Source organism: Atractosteus spatula, chromosome 1 (assembly GCF_055471065.1).
Source record: "Atractosteus spatula isolate fAtrSpa1 chromosome 1, fAtrSpa1.hap1, whole genome shotgun sequence".
Classification (NCBI taxonomy): Eukaryota; Metazoa; Chordata; class Actinopteri; order Semionotiformes; family Lepisosteidae; genus Atractosteus; species Atractosteus spatula.
In genome coordinates, this window is record NC_142706.1 from 34,872,015 (window position 1) to 34,896,358 (window position 24,344).

At 37.8% G+C, this 24,344-nt stretch overlaps 1 protein-coding gene across 1 annotated transcript; it reads right to left on the minus strand.

Moving 5' to 3' along the window:
- Nucleotides 1–55: 55 nt before the first annotated feature.
- LOC148840814 (ADP-ribosyl cyclase/cyclic ADP-ribose hydrolase 1) lies at nucleotides 56–22,591 on the minus strand. The gene is made up of 9 exons (XM_088920558.1): nucleotides 22,420–22,591; nucleotides 14,657–14,834; nucleotides 12,370–12,496; nucleotides 11,015–11,150; nucleotides 10,575–10,657; nucleotides 9,270–9,343; nucleotides 4,962–5,054; nucleotides 2,737–2,823; nucleotides 56–131 (listed from the first exon to the last, which is right to left on the minus strand). Exons 1-9 carry the CDS (start codon nucleotides 22,589–22,591, stop codon nucleotides 56–58), a joined length of 1,026 nt encoding a protein of 341 aa, XP_088776684.1.
- Between the last annotated feature and the right edge of the window lie 1,753 nt (nucleotides 22,592–24,344).

Here is a 24,344-nt window from a genome sequence, read left to right on the forward strand (position 1 = left end):
TAAAATTAATACATTATTTTGATAAACAAATACTGATAGATTTCTATGTATCCTTTTAAAGCTGGGTGGGTTTGCAGATCCTGCATAATGGAATGCTTGGATTTTTAACACACTGTATGTGCATAAATGACCTGTTGAAACAAAAACAAAGTCGAAGGCTTTTTTATGCAAATTAAATATTTTAAAATATATCACATTTTATAATCAACTTAAAAGTAAAAGCCCGTGGTATGATAGTACACATTGTTAAAACCAGACCCATTAAGATATACGTATATCATTATGTATATACTGTACAATCACAGACCAAAAACTTCTATTACATGTAAGGTTATTGAAACCACAATTATAACTAATTAAAAGGATCATCTATGTTACAGTGGGATTAGGTAGTCAATATAGCGTTGGAGTTCTTTGAACATACAAAACATTTACATAATATTGCTTATTTAGATTTTAATAAGAATTTTCAGCTAATGTTCTTCATACATTCATACATTCTTAAATTGTAAAGGGTTAAATGCTGGAATGAGGGTGATAGAATTAGTGGAGTACACTGGAAGAACTTCTATTAGAACTTGATCTTGATCAGTGACCTTTATATTGGTGTACAGTATGTAGTAAGACAAGTTTGGAGATGATATGAAAATTGGAGGATTAGCAAATACTGTAAAAGCAGCAAAAGAAAATCTATATGATTTAGAAACAAAATGCATTTGGCAAAATACTAGTAATTTGCACAAGTGCAAGTGTCAGAACAAGTGTTACATGCATACAGCAAAAACAAACAAGTACTGTATTAATATAAGATCTGAAACTGAGCTCATAGCAGCTAGCTATTGTAGTGGCAATGCTTGTTAATAAGACAGAATTAAGTGTTGCTGTGCTTTCCCAAATGAGGCCCCATCTCTCTCTTCATCTCTGTGGTGCAGCCACAGAGAAGCTATTCATGCAGGCTGATTTAAAGATGTTTTCTTTTAATAAGGGACAGCTCCCAAATGGGGATGCACTTAGCTAAGCCTGGCTATCATGATCAATGGTCATCCATTGGCGCCTATCTGTCTAGGGAGTGCCAAATGGACATCTGGACTGCATTCCTAAGTGTCAGGAGTAAGTGACTCATATCTCACCTTGATCAACCAATCAGGGACTGGTAGGGCCGAGTAACCCACGTGGGACTCTGATGCCCATGGAACTTTCAGCCAACGAATGAGCTGAAGTTCCTCCAGGTAAAAACAGGCAACACAGAGCTCCAAGACTATTCGAAAGACTATTCTGAAAAGAACTATTCTAGAGGCAATTCTAAAGGGAATTCTAAGGAGAATTCCAGGGGTGCGAGACAATTCCAGGGCAGGACGGCCCAGGAGCAGAAAGGCTCCCAAGGGCAGGACATTCTCGCAGTGCGCCTCCTGACCATCCACGGAACGGCCAGTGTGTCCGAGTGCCAGAACTTTCCTCTGTTCTAAGAGTCTAGAGCGGAGGTTGCCAGAGAGTAACCAGAGGATCCACCCGAGGTTAGCATCAGCAGCAAGCCTCGTGAACAGGTCGGAACTGTGGACAGCTGAATCACTATTCAGAACTAGCGCTTCATCAGGAACGAACCGGTCCTCTTCCTGACTTGCTGGGACCCACAGTCATCTTTTCTCCTGTGCACAAACTTTGCTAGTTAAAGCCAACACTAACTAGCCGGTCAGTGAGCATCAGCAGCGCACCGTCGCAAGCCGCACAGCACAGCCTGGCACGGAGCCAGAGAGCCCGCAGGAAATCTGAATCCCTAGAGATTGGATGAGTATTCAACTTCAATGCATTACAGCTCGAGAATTCAATTGTTATCCCAACCAGTTGATATAAATTTAATTCCTAAGAGTTATGTACTTGTTTTGAGTATCCAATGTAGAAGTTATAACCAAGTTCATTTACGAAACGGTCTAAATGAATGATATACTGAACGTATGTCCTCTTGATATATGTAACTCTTCGTAACTGACTGAATATATACCTTTTGTATTCTGATAACCCTCTTGATAAGATCTGTTAGGTTTATATGCATATTCTATGTATTAATAAATATATCCTCGTGTATTAGTACCTGTGTGTGTGCGTTGTTTGAGTTATATCGCATGATTGGATTCTAAAGCCATTAAAAGAATCATTTTGTGATTTACGGCTACAATTAATAATTGTCCCCATAAATGCCCAAACCCTACAGAACTGGTGCCTCGTGAGAGCACACTACACTATGAACAAGGATAAGGTGTTTATTTACTCTTTCTATAAAATGTGTGCAAGAGAATTGTGAGAGAGAAGACTCTGAGAGGACCTGATTAATGTATTCAGTATCTTCAAAGGGACTGACAAAGTTAACCCAATAGGTGTCTTCAAAGTTAAGAGCAAAGTAAGAGCCAGAGAGCACAAGTGCACAAGTGGAAACTACAAGAAAGGACAACTGTTTAACACTAAGGGTTTTTGAGTCCAGAAGAAGCTACCCAGCCATGTTATTGTCTTCTTTCTACAAACTCCTATTATAGATCTTTGGTGACAGGCAGGCAAATGATCTAGATGAGTCAAATAGCTTCCTCTTGGTGGTAACCTTTATTATATTCTTATATAAATCATTTTTGTGTTTATCTACCACAATTTTACTTTTGTCGCCTCTGCTCAGCCAGTGCACTGGCATATACTGTAGTCAGGTTTCATCTTACAATAAATGAAACTGATTTAAAAAGAATAACTTACATTTCATTTTCAGTACAAGTCCATTGAAACCCCCTGTTCTGTAAGATCTTTATTAAATCCAGAATAGAACCACTGGTACAGGACTCTCTTGAAAAAAAAAATACATGTCTCTACATACTGTATAGCATGCTGCCTATCAATGTCATATATAGTGCCTTTCAAACATATTCACTCCTTTCCAATCATTTTGCTTCTCTATTGTTTATTTACTGATGATGCATACATTTTTTAAAGTGAATATGTTAATGCACAATGGTGCAGTGGTTAGTGTTCCCAACTCACAGCAGTGGGGTCCTGGGTTCAAATCTAGAGCTGGGGTGCTATCTGTGTGGAGGTTGTATGTTCTCCCCATTTTTGCATGGATTTCCTTAGGGTGTTCTGGTTTCCCTTCATGGTCTAAAGACATACTGGTAGATTAATTGGCTTCTGGAAAAATTGGCTTTGGTGTTTGTGTCAGTCTGCATTTGATTGACTGGTGTACCCTGCCATGTGCAGATAGGCTTGGGCTTGAACTGAATTGCAGTTAGAAAATAAATGGATGGATGTTAAAAACTTGATTACTTGAACTTTATTTTATGTGTAGTGAAACAAAATAAAAGTCGGGAAAAACTGCAAAGAAAAATCCAAACCATAAAATAGGTTGATTGCATAACTTTCCACATCCTTTGCTGCGACAAACCTAAATTAGTTCAGGGACACAAAATTACTTTGACAAGTCATACAATTAACTGACTATGTGCAATATCAGTGGTTTGCTTGATTTCAGAATAAATACACCTGTGATGTGCCTCTGTTATCTTCTATGGTTTCAACCATGAAGACTAAGGGACTTTCAAAACAACTGCAGGATGAAGGTGTAGAAAGGCAGAGGTCATGAGAAGGGTAGAAAAAGTCAAAGACAATGAATATTCCTTTGGACATGGTGAACCCAATCATCACAAAGTGCAATACAGCACACCACACAGACACTGCATAGATCAAGCTGTCCCTACAAACTGAGTAACTGGACAAGAAGGACTTGGTTGTCACGATCGCTACTCTTAAGGGCGCTCCAGCCCTTCCTTGTTCTGCCCCATTACCTGCACCTGTTTTAGTTCTGCCCCACCTTAAAAGCCAGACGCAGGCGTCACCCCGACGCTTCTCATTGAATCCCGTTTCGTGAGAGCCCGGGGTCCTGCTGCGTCTGGCTCCGTTATGGTTTTAGTTTCCTGTTCCTGATTCCCGGTCCCGACCCGGTTCTGGTTTTTAATTACTTTGGATGGATCCCCTGGTCTTGGACTCTGCGTCCCATATTGGATTTTACTTTTGGATTTATGCTTGGATTGTTCGCCTTGGATTCACTCCCCCTGGTCACCTGCACTCCTCTGACACGCCCCCGTCTCCAGGCCCTTCTCCTGCATGACTATTTTCCCTATTGTACCCTCACAATTCCGGATCGTGTCATCCGCATAGGGCCCGGAAAGAACTGTTCCTGACATTGGTGTAATCAGTGACTTAGTGGAAACTGTACATTAAAGTGGACTGGTCAACCATATCCTGGTATCTCTATACAAGCCTCTTGTACAAAGCCAACACAGAACATCAGCCCCTCAGCACCATTCCTACTCTTAAGCATGGTCATGGCAGCATTATGTGGTGGCTGCTTCTCATCAGGAGTGGGAAGCTGGTTGAGACTGAGGGGACAATGGATGGATCAAATACATTGAACTTCTTTACATCACAAAAGTGTCAGTATGAGCATTCATGTTTACAGTCACTTTAAAAATGTTTTTTTTTTCATTATTTGTAATTCAGCTAGGCAGGACATCATTGGAAAGGGGTGAATACTTCTGTAAGACATTTTTTAAAAATGAATATGCAGTAGTTCCAATGGGTATTTGTACAGCAGTCATGCAAACACCTACTGGAGCCAGTTTAACAATGACCTATACAAAAGTAACATAAATCAAATAGTTTCCTGATGATATCTAAAATCACATTAGAAACCAGAAACTGCCATATTTTATGATTCTGAAAATATACATACAGTATAGTATACTTTCAATAGATTATATTTAACCGTAAGCTTCAATCCACCATTGCATTACTGGTTTTTAGTTATACATTAAAAGTTTTATACCATTAAAACTTTTAATGGTAGCACAGCTTCCTTTTAGATATCATGGGAATGTATAAAAAGTTCTGCTGAAAGTGTTGCATGCTATTACTTTACCCACTATACATACCTGAATGGCCCCTCCAAGTTGTCAATCACCTTAATGTTGACATGGTTGATTTTCCTTGGATCCAGGCTGTTGATCTCAACACTTCCAAACATACTTTAAACAACAAGAAATATAATCAACAACAAGAAACTTAATGAAATATTGTTACAAATGGGGGGTTACAAAACTGGTGAAAATCAGGAATTGACCGAGCGGTTTAGTCAATCAGTGAAATAATTATTCATACTGTAACCCCTGACTTGTAAGTGATTTTTATACCTGATTTTTATACCTGGTACAATTACAGCCACGTGAATTATTTTTTCTCTGCCACAGCTTTGTTGAGAGGAGTAATAATCCAGGCACACTTGGCTAAAACAAATATTACAATAAACTACATTAAGACACAAAACATGTAACACACCAAGTTACATTATATTGTTACAAATAGGGCTGGACAGATATTTTAAAACAATGACACAACAAACAACAAAACATGTTACATTATATACAGTATTTACAGACTAGGCGTTTCAGAAGCCTGAAATTCTGGTCACCCAGAAAACCCCAGACTGCTACTAAGCACTAAACTCTTAACTTGCCTAGAGAGGCCACACAAGAGATGAGCTGCCTTCTAACTAAATAAAAAGTAACCTGCAGTTAAATCTCTCTCTCTGTACCCTAGATGCCACAAAATAAATGGGAGCCTATATCCCTATCCGTAAAATTCACCCTAATCAGGAAAGACAATTTGTCTAATTTCTAAGGTACCAGGAAACCTAAGTTCCCTAAAAACACAGAGTAGCAGGCTCTCTCTAACAAGGTTTAAATACTTAGTTCCAGTCAGGTTTTGTTTGGATGATCATGAAGTAGGAGCTCTCGCCTGGCGCAAGCTTCAAGCCCCAACTCCTCCGGACTCCTCTCTCTTCTCCCTGCTTCTCCTTGTTTCTTCCTCCTGTCTCTCCTCCTTTTCTCTCTCCTTAAGGTGAACTTACTCTATACTGTGTCTTTCTGCCCTGCTCCTTTGAAATAATTAATCCACAGGTTGCCTAGGCATACCAAGATAAACTTTACTATTGTTTCTGCTCACTCAGGAGACCCCCAGAACTCAGCAAACATCCTCTCTGCTTTGAAGCTATTTAACTCTTCCCAGTGTCACAGAGACACTTCTCAGTCACCCAAAGCTGTAACAATATGAAGTACTCATTGTGTATATGTAATTATTTTAAAGGAAATAAAAGTACCTAAACCGTGAGTCAGATGAAATGAATTCAGCAGGGGCTCAACAGGTATTGTTAAAAGAAGTAATAATGATATGTACAAAAATGGAATAATTACATGTAAATAACTCCATACTGAAATGTTATGTTATATGCCCCTTCTGAACATCATATTTCTTTGGTTTCCGCCTTGTTGGTAGAAACTCTTCTCATTCTTTTAAAAGTAATGTTAACATGAAGCAATTAGGTTACCTTAATACTGATATTTCCTTTGGTTCTCTAATTATACTGGTTTATAGTAATAAAATAATCGTTTAGGGTTACAAATTTGAAATACAACAGGGAGCCAGTTGAGGGATTGGAATAAATGTGTACTGTAACATGAAAAAAGATGAGCTGCAGAAATCTGCATGAGTTGAAACAGGCAGATAGTGTTGGCAGGAAAGACAACAAAGAGGGAATTACAATAGCAAAAGAATACTATAGAAGACGTGATTAAAGTAGAAGTGGGAGGTGCTTCTCTTATTGGTTATTTGTAGAGAAGGAGAATATATTGTGTCAAGAATATAGATACTGATATAGAGTCAAGAGGAAAAGAGAAACTGAAAGCAGTAGGTACTGCAGTTAATGCATGTGCAGTATTTTAATAGATTTATATAATTTATTAATGGTTATAAAGGAGTGAATGTTTAAATGGTCATTAAAAGAGTACTCATACCCCTTTATGTATGATACTCATATAGGCAGATTAGAAAACACCATGAAAGCTGCAAAAAGATGATGAAATATTAAGATACATTTCAAAACACCTAAATTTTGTTTAGGTTTTGTTATTTTTGACAAAATAATTACAATTACAAAGTGTCTCATACAGACAGCAAGGTCTTAAACTGCTAGTATAAGGTGGAACAGAATGCACTTGTAGAAGCTACCTATGAAAAAGACTCAGCAATAAACTGTGGAAACTATCAGAAAGAACAAATAAAACTGAGAACAAGAGGCACTTTTTCACAAAGTGTTGTGGGTGTCTAGAATAGGCATCTGGGGGCATGTTTTCAAACTGTTACACTGGCTTCTTTCACTTCTTTCAGAAAAAGCTGGATGAGATCCTTGGAACAACTACTAGCTTCCTCTTACTTGCAAGGGCTGGATCCCCAAAGTTAAAACCTGGCCTTGTTTAAACAAGAGCTGTTCAAACAACAAGGGTGGCACTAATTAATTTCTTGAGGATGAAGTAGGTCTAACAAGATTACAGTATTATGATATGTACAATATTACTGTATGGACTAATGTTGAAAAACCCAAAGTCAAAATATATGTACAATATGATGATGGAGTCTGCTAGCAGGATCGGTATGTTACTCTGTACCCATATAGTGGTAGGAGCTGTGAACTCCTGCTAAATTCACATGCTAAACTCTAACCTTCACGCTTGCTTTAGCACAGATGCTTCTCCCTCCCTGTACTGAACTCTCATCTTTTGTACTAAACTCCTGATAAGGAAGGCATGTTTTAAGTGTCTGGGTCTGCTAGATCCACCTACTTCTCTCACATCATTGAAAATCACTAAAACAACCCCAGACATCTTTTCTCCACCATCAACAGATTGCTCAAGCCAAACTGCCCCACCACTTTACCTGCCTCTTCTCAACTTTGCAACACATTCTTAGATATCTTTAGTTCTAAGATTGACAACATCCGGCATCACATTCTCTCCACTGCGCATATCATTTCCATACCTCCTCCTTCCTCATCCAACTTCTCTGGTTCCCTTCTCTCCAGCTTCTCTCTTCTTGACTCACCATCCCTCAATAAACTAGTTACACGCATGAAACCCACTACATCTATTTTAGATCCCATTCCCACCACTTTATTTCAGTCCTGTTTCTCTTCTCTCTGTCCCATTGTCCTCAATATTATACATGAATCCATGAGCACTGGCATTGTACCAGCGGTCCTCAAAACTGCTGCCATTACCCCCGTGCCAAAAAAGCCTAACATGGCTCTCGACAATCTTAACACTTTTCGCCCCATCTCCAACTTACCCTTTCTTGCTAAAATTCTAGAACATGCTGTCACACTTCAGTTACATAACCACCTCATATCAAACAACCTTTTCGAACCCCTCCAATCTGGCTTCCGTCAACTTCACAGCAGAGAAACTGCCCTGGTCAAAGTCACTAACAATCTTCTAATAGCTTCTACTCATCCTTCTTAATCTCAGTGCTGCTTTTGACACTGTTGACCATAACATCTTACTTTCTCGTCTTGAGACTGTGTTTGGAGTTTCTGACACTGCTCTCAAATGGTTCAAATCTTACCTCACTGATCGCTGTAACTTTGTCTCTCTTAATGGGTACAGGTCTGAAATTGGTCTTGTTAAATCTGGTGTTCCTCAGGGCTCAATACTGGGTACCTTGCTCTTCAGCATTTACATGTTTCCACTTGGTCAGCTTTTAAGATCACATGGCCTCAACTTTCATTTTTATGCTGACGATACTCAAATATACACCAATACCAAACCTGACCAGTCCTGTAACCCTATCTGTAGATGGTTCTGTACTTGAGCTTCAATCAAAATTGAAAAACCTTGGGGATATATTCGATTCTGGCTTAACATTCGACCCACATGTGCAGCATGCTGTCAAAACATATTTTTTTCACCTCAGAAGTATCGTTAGACTACGCCCTATGCTATCACTAACTGTGGCTGAAAAGCTGATCAACACATTTGTGTTCTCTCGAATTGACTTCTGTAATGCTCTACTCGCTTGGGTATCTAAATCTACTCTGAACAAACTTCAGTATGTCCAAAATTCAGCAGCCAGAATCCTGACCAGGTCTAGTGCAAGTGTTCACATTACTCCTGTCCTGGAGTCCTTGCACTGGCTTCCGGTCAAATTCCATGTAGACTTTAAAATCCTCATGCTCACCTATAAGGCTCTGCATGGCTTGGCACCTCAGTACCTGTCTGAACTATTATCGCCCTACTCCCCACCTATACAATAAAGCTATAGGAACAGATACTTCAGGATCTAATCTCTCGGTTTCTACAATAAGAAGATTCTTTCACTGGACAATATACTGTATAAGATCATTTCTGTTTTACCTTTCTTTATTGAAGGCCTTTTCTATGGATCCATTCAGCATCACAGTGATGTTGCCACATGATGAATAAGCAAACTAAATAACAGGATTAAACATGAGCTTTAGTTTCTAATAAAAGGGTTTTTCAAACTTAAGTTCAATAAATCTTCACATATTTAGTCTTTATTAGCTGCTCCATTGAAATAGGACAAAGTTGTTATTGTTTAATATTACTATTACTTTCATATAGTGTTTTTTTTATAAAATGTTTGAAGGATTTATTAACAAATCCCAGTTTGTAACTTTGACAGCATAAAAATAACAATGGTTTTCAGATTTTTAAGGAATGAAAGCACTTACACCTTATTTCCTTGAAGTATGGGTTTGTGCCAGAGGTTCTTTTGCAAAGAAATTAGCGTATATTCAAAGATCACAGTTTTGAACAGGAGCATAAATATTCATAAGGTTAACTTATGAATAAAAGTATGTTCTGACTGTCTTTCTGTTTATGAATGGTATGTAAGTCAACAATTTTCCTTTGTACAATGGGAGTTAAAAGTGATCTCACGCTTTTGTTGTGAGACATTTGGGAGCTTAAAAGATTGATTCAAGAGCAAATAAATACAGCGTTGGAGCCAAGGAAAAAAGTAGCTGTTTCTAAGGAAAGAAGTGAAGTGCTGCATGAGAACAATGTCTCTTTACATAATTGCCAAGAACACAGTCTGCAGAACTTTTCTTTCTGCTTACAGGGCCAGTTGAATTTTTATTACACAACATCATTTCATGCACAACTATTCTTTTCCTTGTGAAATACTAATACCGTAGTTTGCCATAGTCATTTTACATGCTATTCATGCTGTTGGAATAAAAAAAAACACTTCTGTTACTCATGTTACAGTGGGCAGTTGGCCTAGCAAATGGTCAAATGCTGTATTTTAAACAGATTTACTCTTTCTTATAAGAAGGTAAGAAAGAAGCCCTTGAAAGATATTCAATTCCATCTCATATTTCCATCTCAAACAATCATGTACAAACTAGCAATAATGAGTCAATAGTCAGTTGGTTTTGGCTTGTCAATTTACAATGAATTGGCAAAGCTTTCTTGTTTTTGAAACACATGCAGTATAAACACCTGCTGAAAGTCAGCAAAGCTGAGAAACATGTGACTGTTGAAATATTTCTCTGTTTTAGTACTTTTGAATGGCAGTATTGTGGCAAATTTATGCTAAATAGATTCTGTGTATCTAGATTTAGATGTGTATCTAATATATATTATGCATTAATTTCCTATTTTTGATAATTCTTATCAAATTCTATACAAACTTACATATTCTGAGGCTTTTTTCCATAATGAAGACACGGGGTGGTGTTCACAGGTTGACCACTCTGGACAGGAGTTAAAGTCAAACCCTGAAAATAGATTTTATCAATCGTTTAAATACAGTAGATATTGTTATCCATTTAAGAAATTACACTATGACAACAATTCAGACATTATCTAAACATAATACAGTGTACCGGGTCCTTAACTATATGCTTATTCTGTAGAGCTATGAAACCTGCTATGTTCTCTCTTTTTTATAATCCATAACATCTAAAACATATCGTGTTATTTTTTATTCATATATTATATGTTATGTGTAAACTAACACGTTAGATAAGACCTTATTAGAAAGCGTTGATTATAAATACATGAAAGTTGTATCTGCTAATACTGTTATCTTTGAGCTTTTAAAAATATCATTATCTTGGATAACTGAAACATACCTGTGTGGTTTGTTTGTCCACACCAAGTCAAGTCATTAAACATGTAACCAATGAGGGTGTCTTCCAAAGTTATAAAAAGGTGAGTAACAGCAGAGAGGCTGTGAACAAACTCATGAGTCTGGCTCCAGAACAGCAGCTCCATTAAAAAAGACAAGATGACAATAACTGTCAAAAGACATATCTAACATGGCTCTTTCTTAACTTAAAAGATTAAGGACATTTATTTTATTAGTAATTCAATTACTAAGAAAATACAAGTGATCCAAGTAATGCTGACATTAGAAATTATATTTAAAAAGTCACTTGGAAGAATATTTTTAACATCACTGAAAGTGTAAATTATGATCTAGTGATGCAATGTTCGTGCAATGACATAAGAAAAAGAAAACAGAAATGTAGAAGGACAAAGGACCCTTTATTTCAAAACAAGTAATGTTTACCAAACTAGTTTCAAACTTCCTGACTGAAAAGAAGTCCCATAGCATCATTCACAGTAACAATGCTCTGCTGTGTAGCCAAACTCCTTATTTTTATTAGCCTCTAACTTTTGCTGTCAAATGATATGTGGAGATTTAACACAAGTATGCTCAGTACTATAGACTAAACATTTAACACAGGCGAGCACAAGTGTAACAAACTATGTTGTCTTTGCCAAATTGTGCGCTGCAAATTATTTAAGAGAAAGAACTGTGTTAATGATTTTTTTATTCTGAATTTGAAAAAGCTGAAACAAAAGGATACTTTGGTTAGTGCTTTGCTTTGCACATGGGAGACAAAACCTTATAGCTTAGTGTGTCTGTAGAAAGATCCAGGCTATGTAAAAGTGCATTTAAAACTAATGGGAAAAAATGAAATAATTAGCAACTACCAAACAAGCCTCCTCTTTATGTTCTTACAACTGCAAACTTTTTTGTATAAATTTAGTGTACGAAAAAAAAAGAGCACCGTTTTGCGTTTACAAAATTTAGAGACAATGTTTATTGCTTCTTTGCTTTCATAATATAATTTATTTCATTCACAGTTCTCAGTCCCTTAAATCAGAAATTATTAAATCGGACATATTTCATTGCACAAAATAGCTCAGAGTTTATACAAGTTTTTTTTTACATTATTCTGTCCTAGTTCTATCCCAGTATGTACTCTAACAACCCATTATATTAGAACTTACCTCCAAAATGTATTATATGATTTAATTTCTTAATCAATTTCAGAGAAAAAAATGTGTGCACATTCATACTGTGGAGAACTTTTAATCATACGTTTAATCTTCTTTTTTAGTAACAACTCTGAAAAAATGCCTACTCTTTTTTCTGCACAATCACTTTTAGACTACATAATGAGGTTGTCACACATACCTTATTGCAGGGCAAAGTCTGCTTTGCTGTTTGGAACAATTTGTCATAGTCCTCTATGTGGACATTGCAAGGACCTTTATTTAGAACAGCATCCTGAAAATCTCTCCATATTTCTTCACAGTTGTACCTATTTGTAAATAACACACAAAAGAGTATCTAGAGTTTAATACTGTACAATAATAATATAGGTTTCTCTCTCAATATGCTGTATATGGTATGTGCTTAAGCATTATAAGCCAGTTTCACAGGACTCGTGCATGACTGCCTAGCACAATACACACCTTTGGTGGGAGTCATGGTGGGTCTATCCTCTTTTGTAATCAGGAGATAATTGTGGAAGCATTTAAAAGGCAAACAAAATGTTGGGATGCATAATGAAATAAGATCACTTTATTGGCCATATACAATTGCTTGTATTAAGATTTTGTCTTTTTCACATACCCCAACTTGCTCTCCATGAGATAAACCACAGACAGGGAGAGAAGCTTGGGGTCAGAGCACAGGGCCAGCCATTTATACAGCACCCCTGTAGCAGTTCAGGTTAAGGGCCTTGCTCAGGGGCCAATGGAGTAGGATTCTCCTGCCAGCCACGGGTTATGAACCAGCAACCTTCCAGCCACAGGCACAAATCCATAGCCACAGAACCACTGCTCCGCCCTAGCCACAGTAAGGCCTTGTTTGGAATATTGTTTTCAAGTTTGGTCATCACATTACAGAAAAGATATTGCTGCCCTTGATTCAGTTCAGAAAAGAGTAACCAGACATACTCTAGGGCTTAAAGGAATGTCCTATACTGAGGCTGGAGGAACTGAACCTTTTCAGTCTTGAATAAAGACAACTACATAAGGATCTGATATAAATATAAAACCTCAATGAAACGGACAAAGACCAGGGCAGTCCAGGGCATTTTTTCAGAATGAGCAGTGAAACATGAACCAGACGACACAAGTGAAAACTATGGGGAACTGAATTTAAAACTAAAAACAGGAGACGTTGGAAATGGAACAAAGTGTGGCATTACGCGGGGGCATACCCAGTGTGGAGGCGGAGCCCTGGTAGAAGGGCAGAGCCTCGCCTTTGTAGTCCCAGCTGTCCCGGCTTCTGGATGATGAGCCACAGCTGGGCAGGTCCTATAAAGGCACACTGGACACCTCTGGTTTACTCTCAGGCACACATTTTTCACGCACTGAGTTTTTGTTTTGTTTTTGCCATACGCGCCCTGTTCTACCAGACTGGATCCCGCTAAATAGGGTCCAGTCCAGTCTGGTCACCGCTGTGCTAGTGGTTCTTTTTTTTCCCAGTCTGGACCCCGTTAAATAGGGTAAGCTCAGCTTGGAGGTCGCGAGGCACAGCAGTACACTTTCTTTTTGCTTATTGTTTATTTTTTCACCCCTTTTTGTGTTATTTTTGGTCCCTGTTAACCTCACACCGGTGCTTCCATCCCCTCACCCAGGGCGTTGACCTTTTACTGGTGCCTGTCGCGGCGCCTCCCACTCCCCACTGTCACAGAAGCTAATAACTTGGCTCCTTTCAAGACACGGCTTCATGAGAACCATGGATCAATTAGTTAATAACTACCAAAAGAAGTCAAATGGGACTAGTGACCTTCTCTCTTTTATGACCTTCGTTAGGTTCTTACTTACTCATTGCTTTCAGAAATGGATCAACCACACAGTTTTGCTTTGCAAATGGAAATATTCCTCTGTTTTATTTAGAAAGTATTGGCCATTATTATAAGCTGCTCTTTTAATTAAGTATAGAATTGTTGTTGTTTTTTTAATATTACTGACTGGATCTACTGTATGTGGAGTAAGAAAGCAGTCTAATATTTTCAGTACATTTTCAGAGCCATTTCTTCATGAAAGGAGACCTCTTTAGCTTTATTTTTATATGAACTAAACTATCAGTGTTTTTTTTTTTAAAAAACACAATTTAAAAATACAATTTTGAGCTTTCTCATTATTTATTTTTTATTTTGAACTAACAACTCAATTCCAAAATTAAATCATCAGCCAGGATCAGGAGTTATGAATGAGGTGTTTCTTATTTTTGTAACGGCAACTTCTTGGTGTCTGTCCTGCAAAGGCATGGAAAATCATTTCTGTGGTAAATGCCTTGCACATGTGAACCACTAATTCTAAGAAAAGATACAGTATGTTCTCAGGCTCTTGTTCTGTTTAGTTTTCTTGTTTTTATTTATACTGAAGCTAATCTGATTATATTAACAACAGTGTCCTACTTGAATTACTTGAATTAATTTGTGTTTCTTACTACTGAATCGCTTTACCTAGAACTTGGATGAACAATTTTCACATAACTGTAACATCTTCCAATAATGATTTCTTTTATGTTCTGGGTTGTCCCCTTGTTGGTTCTAGTCTTCCCAGAAAAGAGAAACAGCAGAATCACAACACCTAGAAAAAATACAACAAATTCAGAATGTAAACCCAAACAATAAAATGGTACTGTAACAGAGATAGTCTTAAGCCAAAATATTACAGTTTTAACTACTAATTATTCGAACATACTGTATAACTAGCAAATGATGCATATAAAGTAGTTAAAAAATGCACCATTATGAATGTACAATGAAAAAAAAACATTTTGTTGTAAATTATTTTAAAGATAAAAAAGATCAAACTTACCACTGAAAAGTTTTGACATTTTTTAATGTTATGACAACTATCAGAAAATCGCATGTATAGTCTTATATTGAAATGTACTGTAGATATTTTCCCCCGCAGCTTATTTAGCAAAATTCCAGTCCTGCTGCCACCATCCGACCTTCCCAAAGGAAATAAGGAGATTAGATCAGCTGTATCTGAAATTGCTCAGCATATCTAGCTCCTATCTGACACATAAGTCACAAAGGAAGTGAGATTAAACAACTGCTCTGCAATTCTTTAGTGTCAGCCAGTCTCAATAAAACACCATGGCAAATAGTTTTCATAGACATTCCATAGTTTTACTATCTGAGGGTGAGAGGGTGTGAAGCAGACTTCTAAGTTAACAGGGGAGAAGAAATGACAAGGACAGATTGAGACAAGTATGGAAAGAGGAGCTCAGCAGAGAAGGAAACATATGATGGGGAGGAAAAAGGGAGATGGGATGAGGAAGAAGGGACCAAGGAGCTGTTTTTTTAGCAGCACTTACCCCACAGTAACACATGTCAGGAAAAAACAATATAAACAATATGGTTAAGATATTTACAAGAATAAAATGCATCATTCTTAAAGAAAACAATTGAAAGTGAAGAAAGTACAAACTTAGAGCACAAGCATTTTGTGCACCATGAAAAAACAGTTGTACAACTGTATTTTGTATTTGCAATGTTCTGTATTTGGTGATGTTTTAGGCCTCTAAACACAGATTTCACCATTCAAGTCCAAGCAAGAAATCCAAATTCCCTGTTCTCAGGACCCTCACAGGTCCTGGTTTCATTCCTGCCCAGCTCTAAATTATTTACTTGAATCTTTAATTGAAAGTATAAGTCTCCTTTAAAAAACTGGAGACTTAAATATTAAAGTACTTACAAATATTTAATTGCAGAAAAGGAAAAGAAAAAGGAAAAGGTTTACAAGCTCAAAACAATCGAAGAACATACTGTACATTAAGCATATTATTAGATCTATAGTGGATTTGACTCCATTAGCCAGGGCTTGGATGGAACAAGACCAGCAGTTGTGGGTTTTCAAGGACCAGAACTGGGAATCCCTGGCTTTCTTTTTAAAATCAAGCAATCTAATGTTAAAATTGTTTAACGTAGTTATAAGATTTCTACGTAGTTATAAGATCTCATTTAAAATAATATGTACAGCTTTGGTAGCTACATTTCAAGTAATTTATTTTAACTATGGAAATCCAATGTAGACTGACCTGGAATTTCAATTCAAGGAATATCCTACACTGGCATGCTAAAAGAAAAAGAAATGTGCACAATGAGAGCCCACTGTTTCCCTAACTGGTGGGAAGTGCCATGTACATTACCATATGGTATACCCCATCTTACTAACCCAGAGTCAATGCGTTAGTGCTGAACTTTCTCACTTGCTCACCTTGGTGCCAACATTTGAAAAAACCTAACCAAAAAGTTAGGTCTCACCATGAGACTAGACTACTGTATATAATACAGCTAGTCTGATCTCATCGTGATCTTTTCCTGGATCCTCTACCTGTTTATAGTGAAATCTAATGGAAACTAACTGCATTATACAGTATACTTCTATTGCAACCACATGTGAATGTTTGTACTTATTTCCTCCCTAGAGCAGGGGTCTCCAATTCTGGTCCTGGAGAGCCCCAATACAGTTAGTCTTATAGGTTCACTGTTTACACCTGTCATTAATCTGTTCAATGAGAAAACTAGTCTTTGATTGCTGAAGAGTACTTAGATTTTAGTTGTAAATTATCTCTGAAATACGTGTTTTTAAAAGACACCTCTTTAATTGTTCAGAATGGAATTGTTCCATAATTTTGCTGTGTAATGGTGACCTATAAGACTTGCTAGATTGGAGATTTCCAGCTGACCTCTAGTGGGTTAAACTGACACAGACAGCTCCCAGAGACAGCTGCTCCATTACAACATGTCATGTTAGAACTCATGAAATTGGCCAAACAGGCTGAATATTCCCATTACTGAAAATGGTGCGCATTTAATGTCAGAGCTCAAAATGATATTTACATATGTATCTGGCTTTGGATAAAACATTTTAAATAAACACCTACACATTCACTCCAGCAGGGAATCCCTGCTTTTCAAATGACCAAACATCCACAGTATGTACCATTTATATATAAAATGTTTCATTTTTGCCAATATATTCTTAACTGAGTTTCAATTATGTTTTTCCCTATGCTCACTGAAATGTACAGAAACCAAAGATTACATACTGACTTGTAAAAAAGGGTAGAACATGGTTCAGATATATATTTTATCATGAATTCAATTCCAAACCCTATCTTAACAAACATGATAAGATAACCTTGAAAAAAAGGCTATGTTCCTGAGAAATTGTTAGCCACTGGCTAAATCCTTATGAGTTTTTCATGGTAAACAATGAAAGTTGGTTAAAATAAACTATGCATCTGAATAAACTTTTCATTTAGCTGCATTCGGGTGACAAACGTAAATTAAACTACAGAGTCTAAAGTCTGACATATTAAATGTTTGTTACCTTGTGATACAATAATAACTATCATTAAATGAGCACCAATTTAGACAAAAAAAGCTGTTTTGATCTTTCACAGCAGAACAGAGTAATAAACTCAGACAGATAAACTGATGTGCTAACCACTCGACTTACCATGTCACAAAATGCTGTACCGAGACTTGAAAAAAACAAAACCATTCAACAAAAAGTGTAGTTTGACATGTTTTACAAAACAAAAGTCTTCAAATATTGCCTTCACCTGCTGAACAGTAGAGTTTAAGTACATGCAGAACTGTCTGAATTGAAGTGAAGCAGAAGTTTTTTTTAGACTACTTGTATGTAGCAGGCTAATGATCTTGATGTGACAGCATTCCCTAGTACAAGAGGTATACTGTGAAAGCTTAATTTGTTGTTAAATGTTCCCTGGGAGGTTACAGTCTTTCTCTAAGGTTGGGAGCAAAAATAAAATTAAAGTTAATCAGGTAACAGGGGACTACAGTTTTCCACTGAATGGGATGCCTTATAGGATTATGCAGACTTCCAGTTTACAGCAATATTATGGGGAATGGTCTTGCTGCATTTCACACCTACCTGTACTGTACTTTCTTCTTCTACAGACCATTGGAATTCAGCAGAAAACTTATTCCCCACCATTCTTCATGGTTGCTGTAAGATTTCAATAGAAGTTCCTTCAAAAGGTTTAGGCCTTGTTTTTTGTGACATGTTCTGAGCTGCAAAAACAATTGTATGGTTTGTGATCTGTCACTTGGCAGAGACTGAACTCTTTTTTTCTATGGCAACAGTACTTCTGTCTTGGGACCTGATCAAGTTACAGACAAGGAGCATACTGTATTACAAACCTTGCTTAGAAGGTTGACCTATATAGTACACATACTTGCTCAGATGTACATATACATATGCGTATACTGTATGTGTACATATACATAGATATACTGTATACATATACATATGCATGTACATTATTTTAAATTCCAGAGCTTTCAAATGTCATGTCTTAGTTTCTCAAATGTAATTTTTAGTGTTTTACGATACTTTTCACTCCAATCTCCACACTACTGCAGGAGCTACAGTGACGAGACAGAAAAGACCCTGCTTTTGAAGCTATTAAAGCTGTATTAGAAGAGGAAACTGGAAACTAGGTTGATGGTTGGAAGCAAGGAAGAGTCTGGTTGTCATTGGCCACATGTGCCATGAGAAATTAATTCCATTTGTGGGAAGAAATAATTCTTATTACTGTTATCTTATATGAATGTCACAGGAGGTTCCGAATCAGTTTACTCAGAATGAAACAAAGGAAGTCTGAGACAGCATTCACAGCGAGGCAGTAAGGATTATTTTAAAGGATATATTTTGCAGTAACCCTCCTATTGACCCTAGAAGTCGATAAGTGGTTGCATGGGACAAATGTAATCATCTCGTGTTAGAGCTATGTTTTCCACCAAAGACAAGAAGGTTTGCAGCCCCTGGGGAAGCTGAAAGCTCATATGGTGAATAGGAAAAAGGCTCTGTGGTATCTATGTACTGTATGTCACAGACTGCAGGTACAGGATCCAGTGAAAAGGTGTTTAAGTGGTATGTGATTAATGGCAACATTGATGTCAATAATTTCAAAGGGTGGAAGAGTTAACTGAGCACATGTACATACTATACGTTATGTCAGGTCCAGTACGGCTGTTGTTTTGTGTGTTGGTAGAGCCTGTTTCTTGAGATGTTAGGTGTGAAGTAGGGTGTACACTCTGGATAGCTATGCAAAAAAGTACCGGTTCAAGTAAAGAATTTTTGTTTTCTGATTCTGTAGTTGTAACAGATACTGTAGATGTTTGGAACTTGATATTTGTCTGAGATGCAACCAGGGGTGGTTAAGGTACATGGGCATGCAGAGCGAGAAATGTATACAAAAGAAAATGTTCCTTTTGTTTTTGCAGGGGGAAGGGCTGAGTGTGGAACAACAGAACCAACTGGATGGATGTGTTGGTGGTTCAGTCGTGGGGTTTTGTGTTTCCTGAATATGATTAAAGGTTTAATGTGGAAAGTGTGGTGATACATCACATTAAAACAAGACATCGGCCAAAATATGTCCACTACATATGCTCAGGAGATGAAATGAGAAGAAACACAAATGTCAGTACAATCAGGGGTGCTCAGGAAGGTTTATTATTACCATGGTGTTTTGGGTACATGGTATTTTGGGAATGTCTGGAAGACAGTTAAAGGAAAACTAGCCCATTAGGTTGAGGGCCCAGAATATAGTCTACTCAGGAAGTACTAAATTTATATAGTTTAGTTTCTTCGTCAGGGAGGGAGAAGAGTAGGGGATCCTCCAGAATGGGAATGGGAACATACTTTTTTTGCCCTATATTTTGAAGAAGACAGTTTCTTTCATAGTGTTTTGGAAAAGACGTTAGATTACTTCACCAGAATCAATTGATTGAAAGCTTAAGATAATAATGTTTCTCTGGCTTTGGAAATTAATCCAGGAGCTGGTTAATACCTCTGGACCAGATCCTTTAGAATTGTTTATTAATGAGACCAAATCAGCCACCATGAATCAGAACCATACTGACACCACCCTCATATACTGTAATGTCCCTATGTTTCTCAGTATGTACTGTAGTTCAAAGAGGATTTATACTGTATGTCCAATTAGTTTAATTGCTTAATTGTATTACTCTATTTTAATACAATTGTAATCTTATATTATTGGGATGGGCATGTGTACATTGCTAATTGTACTAAACTATTCCTATCAGCCATAAAAGTACCCTGTGAATTTAGTAATCAGATTTCTAATTATCAAAGTAAATTACTTCAAATTACAAATCACTAATTCAAACCACTTGTGTCTGCACTTGTCTGTATCCCTGCCTAAAAGGTGAGGTTAAGTTTTGGGGTTTCCAATGAAGATGACAATTCCATATTTATCCCCATTTTACTTGTCCTAAACTGTTATATTCAGTATTTGTTCCTGAAATTGTAAACATTTTTATTTCAAATCCACCTGTATACCTGGGTATATTATATACTATATACTACAAGTGTTCACACCTCAACTTTCCTTATTCTGTCTTCATTTACTGTAAAGACTAGGATCAGTACAGGCAGTCCCTGTATTATCCATGTGTATACAGTATATGTGTATATATAACTAATTTGTACATTCATTAAAACCTTAATTTAACCCAACCATACCTACTTCTACTTCCATTAATAACTAATACTCATAATATAACTTTAACATTACAAATTTCAACAGTTTTAGACCAATATTTAATCCTAATCCTAGGTTTAACTTTAACTCTAATGTGATGGTACAAGGTGAGGCTTGGTTCCGGCTTCCTCCTGCTGGAGAGTAAGTTGGGCTCACCTACTTTGACTGACTGATCATGGAATTTCACAGGCAGGAAAGGGGTTCACTCGACTGGCACTGTGGATTATTGAAGAATCTTCAGGAGCAGCAGTCAGTTTATCTGCAGTCAGGTGGATAAGCTTTGATTTGTGTCTAAGCTCCTTCAATTCAGTGAGGGTGTTTACTGTAGTTAGCATCTGAGAAGTTATTTTTCTCTCGTGCTTTAACATCAGCAACCAGCTGGAAGTCCGAACACTGGTTTGAGGAGTTTAAAAGAGAAAACAAAACTTGCAAGGTTTTTATTATGGATCAGATTTAGTAAAGAAAAATGGATCCAGGGTGAGTTTAGCATTTTTTAATATGAACTCCTGGACTAACTTCAATTCTCAAGACCTTCTCTACAGTTGAAGATTAGTGCTGTTTACACAGTGTAAAGCAGTTGGAAACTACAGTATTTGCCAGTGGTTCAGACAGAGAATGTGTATCTTCCAATGAAGGGAAGACTGGCTGTGAATGGAAGAGCCCAGTTGTGTGGGGCAGGGGTTCCAGTGACTCAAAACCAAGCTGATATTTTTGTAAAGAAGAGAAATGGAGAACTAAGAGGAGTTTACCTTTTCATGGCCTGATGAATTCATTGAAGATTAAAAAGCTATTCTGCAGGATATGAAAAGAAATTCAATGTACGTGGCAGAAAATACCATTGAGTGATTTAACTGGTTTTTGGGACTTAACTGGCTTCTCTGAAAGGGGGCCACCGGTGCATCATAGGAGCCCAGAGGGGTTCCACATCACAGACAGTGACAAACCACCCAAACACCCACATGTAATCTGGTGATGTGCTAGCCCTAGATTACATATAGTGGCTAGGGGGTCAACATTCACCACATTTAACTTTCAAATGTTATGAATTTTATACAAGCTAACAAACTGCTTATCTTTTATCTTCCTAACTGCTTATAACCCTGGTACATGGAAGCATATCAGGGGGGCATCTATAGGTCAATGGAAAAATGCAGCTCATGTCTTAAATGCAGTAAAAGGGCAGTCGAATGTCCTGTTCTGCCAATGTAAGCAATAACAAAAATCCTGATAAGGAGTTGTTTTTCTCTACCCGAGCTTACATGAGAACAGGGTTCGTTTTAGGAATTTGGTAATCTATATTTGCCATGTTTTTAATGTTAGTAAAAAAGTTTTACCTTTAGAATGAGTGTTGTCCTTCTCATGTTTCTTCCTTTGTGTTTTTGGCTGTACCTCAGTTCCAGTAATTTTGGGACAATCCATGAATAAATTTGTTTGGCAATGGAGTGCACAAGAATAGTATATTTTTGTAAATCCCAAAGACTAGTCTTTTCACAAACATACAGTATTTTACAAAACTGACTGAACGGTATAAGACAAAATGCATGAAAAACAGCTAAAGGGATGTCTGATACTTAGGTCAAAAGTTATATTTCCCTATAATTGTCACGCTCTTAAACCCCTCCTCTTAAGGATGCTCCAGCCCTTCCTTGTTTTATTCTTGATTCCCTGCACCTGCCTCTGGTTCCTGCCCCCGTCCTACAAAAGCCAGGTGTTCCTGCCAATCTGGGCTCAGCTTTGGAAGATGGACGCCCTGAAGCCCGTCTATCCGCGAGTCCAGGAGCGACTCGACGGCACAGGCTTCATCACAGTGTCCTGACCTTCTGAGTACGGGATTAGGAAGCATCTAGTCCCGTGACCCCCCTTTTATTCCCCCGTCCCTCCGCAGGATCCCGCTCCAGCTTTTAACTTTGTTCGTCTTCGTCAGGATGGATCACCCGGTCTTGGACTATTGCCACTCATGGATTTGCCTCGGACTCCTTTGGACTGTTTGCCTCGGCCACACCTCCCCCGAACACCAGCGCACCATGGACACTCCCCCCTGTTTTCCTTCCAGCCCCTTGCATGCCTTTTTCCCCATGTTTTCCTCACTCCTCCCCGGATTGTGTTATCCGCATAGGGTCCTGAAAGAACGCTTCATTACAATAATCATGGATGATTTACATGTTATCCATATTAAGGAAAATGTTAAAAGAATAGAAAAACGTTTTCACTTCTGCAAACTGCATGCATTTTTTCTCTGTGACATAAGCAAATCATTTTAAAAACAGGGTGAAATATGAAAAAGCATTTCCCTAAAAAGTGTACAGTAAATGTTGTCTCCAGTGAACACAAATCTTCACTTGGCTGCAAAGTGCAGAAAATATTATGCACCTTTCTCCCCTATCGCTACAGTCAATTTTGTTTTCTTTTTCATTTAAACAATTAAAATAAATTAATACTAATACTCAATCTTTACAAAACTACTGGAGTGAAGATAATAAAAATGTTTTTAAAAATCATAAAGGAGTGGATAATTAATTAATGTACTGTACTAAGCAGGAATGTTCTTTGTTAATGACATCGTTCAGTTTACAACGTGATCCTGACTTGGAGAATACCTGTCTACAGACAGGCTAGGGAATCCACTTGCTAGGTCCTGGTGGAGGCAAGCAGACAGTTGAGGAGGAGAATGCCCCAGGCAGACAGGCAGAGTTTAGATGTGCTAGGCAGACATAGACAGAAAGAAACCAGAACAAGAAAGCTGCAGAGCACAATCAGGCAATACAGTTAGGTTACTAACGATGCCGTCTGTGGCCGTGTAACAGCAGGGAGACAGGGATCCATTAGGTTTTGGCTCAGAATCAGAATAGAGGTTTAAGATGGGTTCAGACATATTGCAAGATCAGTAACTGGCAGGCTGGTACAGTACATGGAATGAGCGTTTCTATACATGCGGAGGAAGCTCAATGACAGGGCGTCTGACTAACAGGATAGGGCTTAAGTATCTGGCACTGACCTGTTAAGTGGGAGTAGCTGGCACAGATAGCCTCCCCAATCGTGTTCTCATGCCACCGGGAGGTGTTTGACTTGAGAATGGATCTGGTTACGGCAGAGAGCCACGGCTGCAAGCTCTGACTTGCCCAGACGTAACAGTTCAGTGTTGAAGATCTCATTGAATGCAACACTCTGAAAATGTGCTTTCACTCCAATATTCATAACCTATATTCAACTGTGGTGAGGTTGAATTTTCTTAATGCTGATAAGGTAGACAGTATGGCATAACATCCATCAAGCATTTTCAGCCTAACTCTGAATTCAGACTACTATCTCAAGCACATATTGAAAGATCTGATTTGCATAGCACAAACAAGCATGCAGACCCACAATGCCTAAAAGATGGACACCTAAAACAATGGATTTACCATGTCCTTGAAAACCGTGGATGATAATGTCAACAGCAGACTGATTAAAGACACTCACACCCTCTATACTCTATGACAACAACTCCTCTGAGCACCCAATCCACAGTGACCAAAAGCCACCGCATAATAAATAAATGGCAACCGTTACATATGATGAGTCCTGTGATAGAAATTGACGCATTAACACATTTGATA

What these genes read in the sequence shown, in the direction of transcription:
- LOC148840814 (XM_088920558.1), bottom strand. Translation starts at nt 22,591, where the DNA reads ATGCTTCCTAATCCCGTACTCAGAAGGTCAGGACACTGTGATGAAGCC. An exon ending in GGGGCAGGAACCAGAGGCAG is followed by an intron (nt 14,835 to 22,419) that starts GTGCAGGGAATC and finishes TCTCTGTTACAG; the next exon opens with TACCATTTTATTGTTTGGGT. An exon ending in AAGGCCTTCAATAAAGAAAG is followed by an intron (nt 5,055 to 9,269) that starts GTAAAACAGAAA and finishes TGTTGTTTAAAG; the next exon opens with TATGTTTGGAAGTGTTGAGA.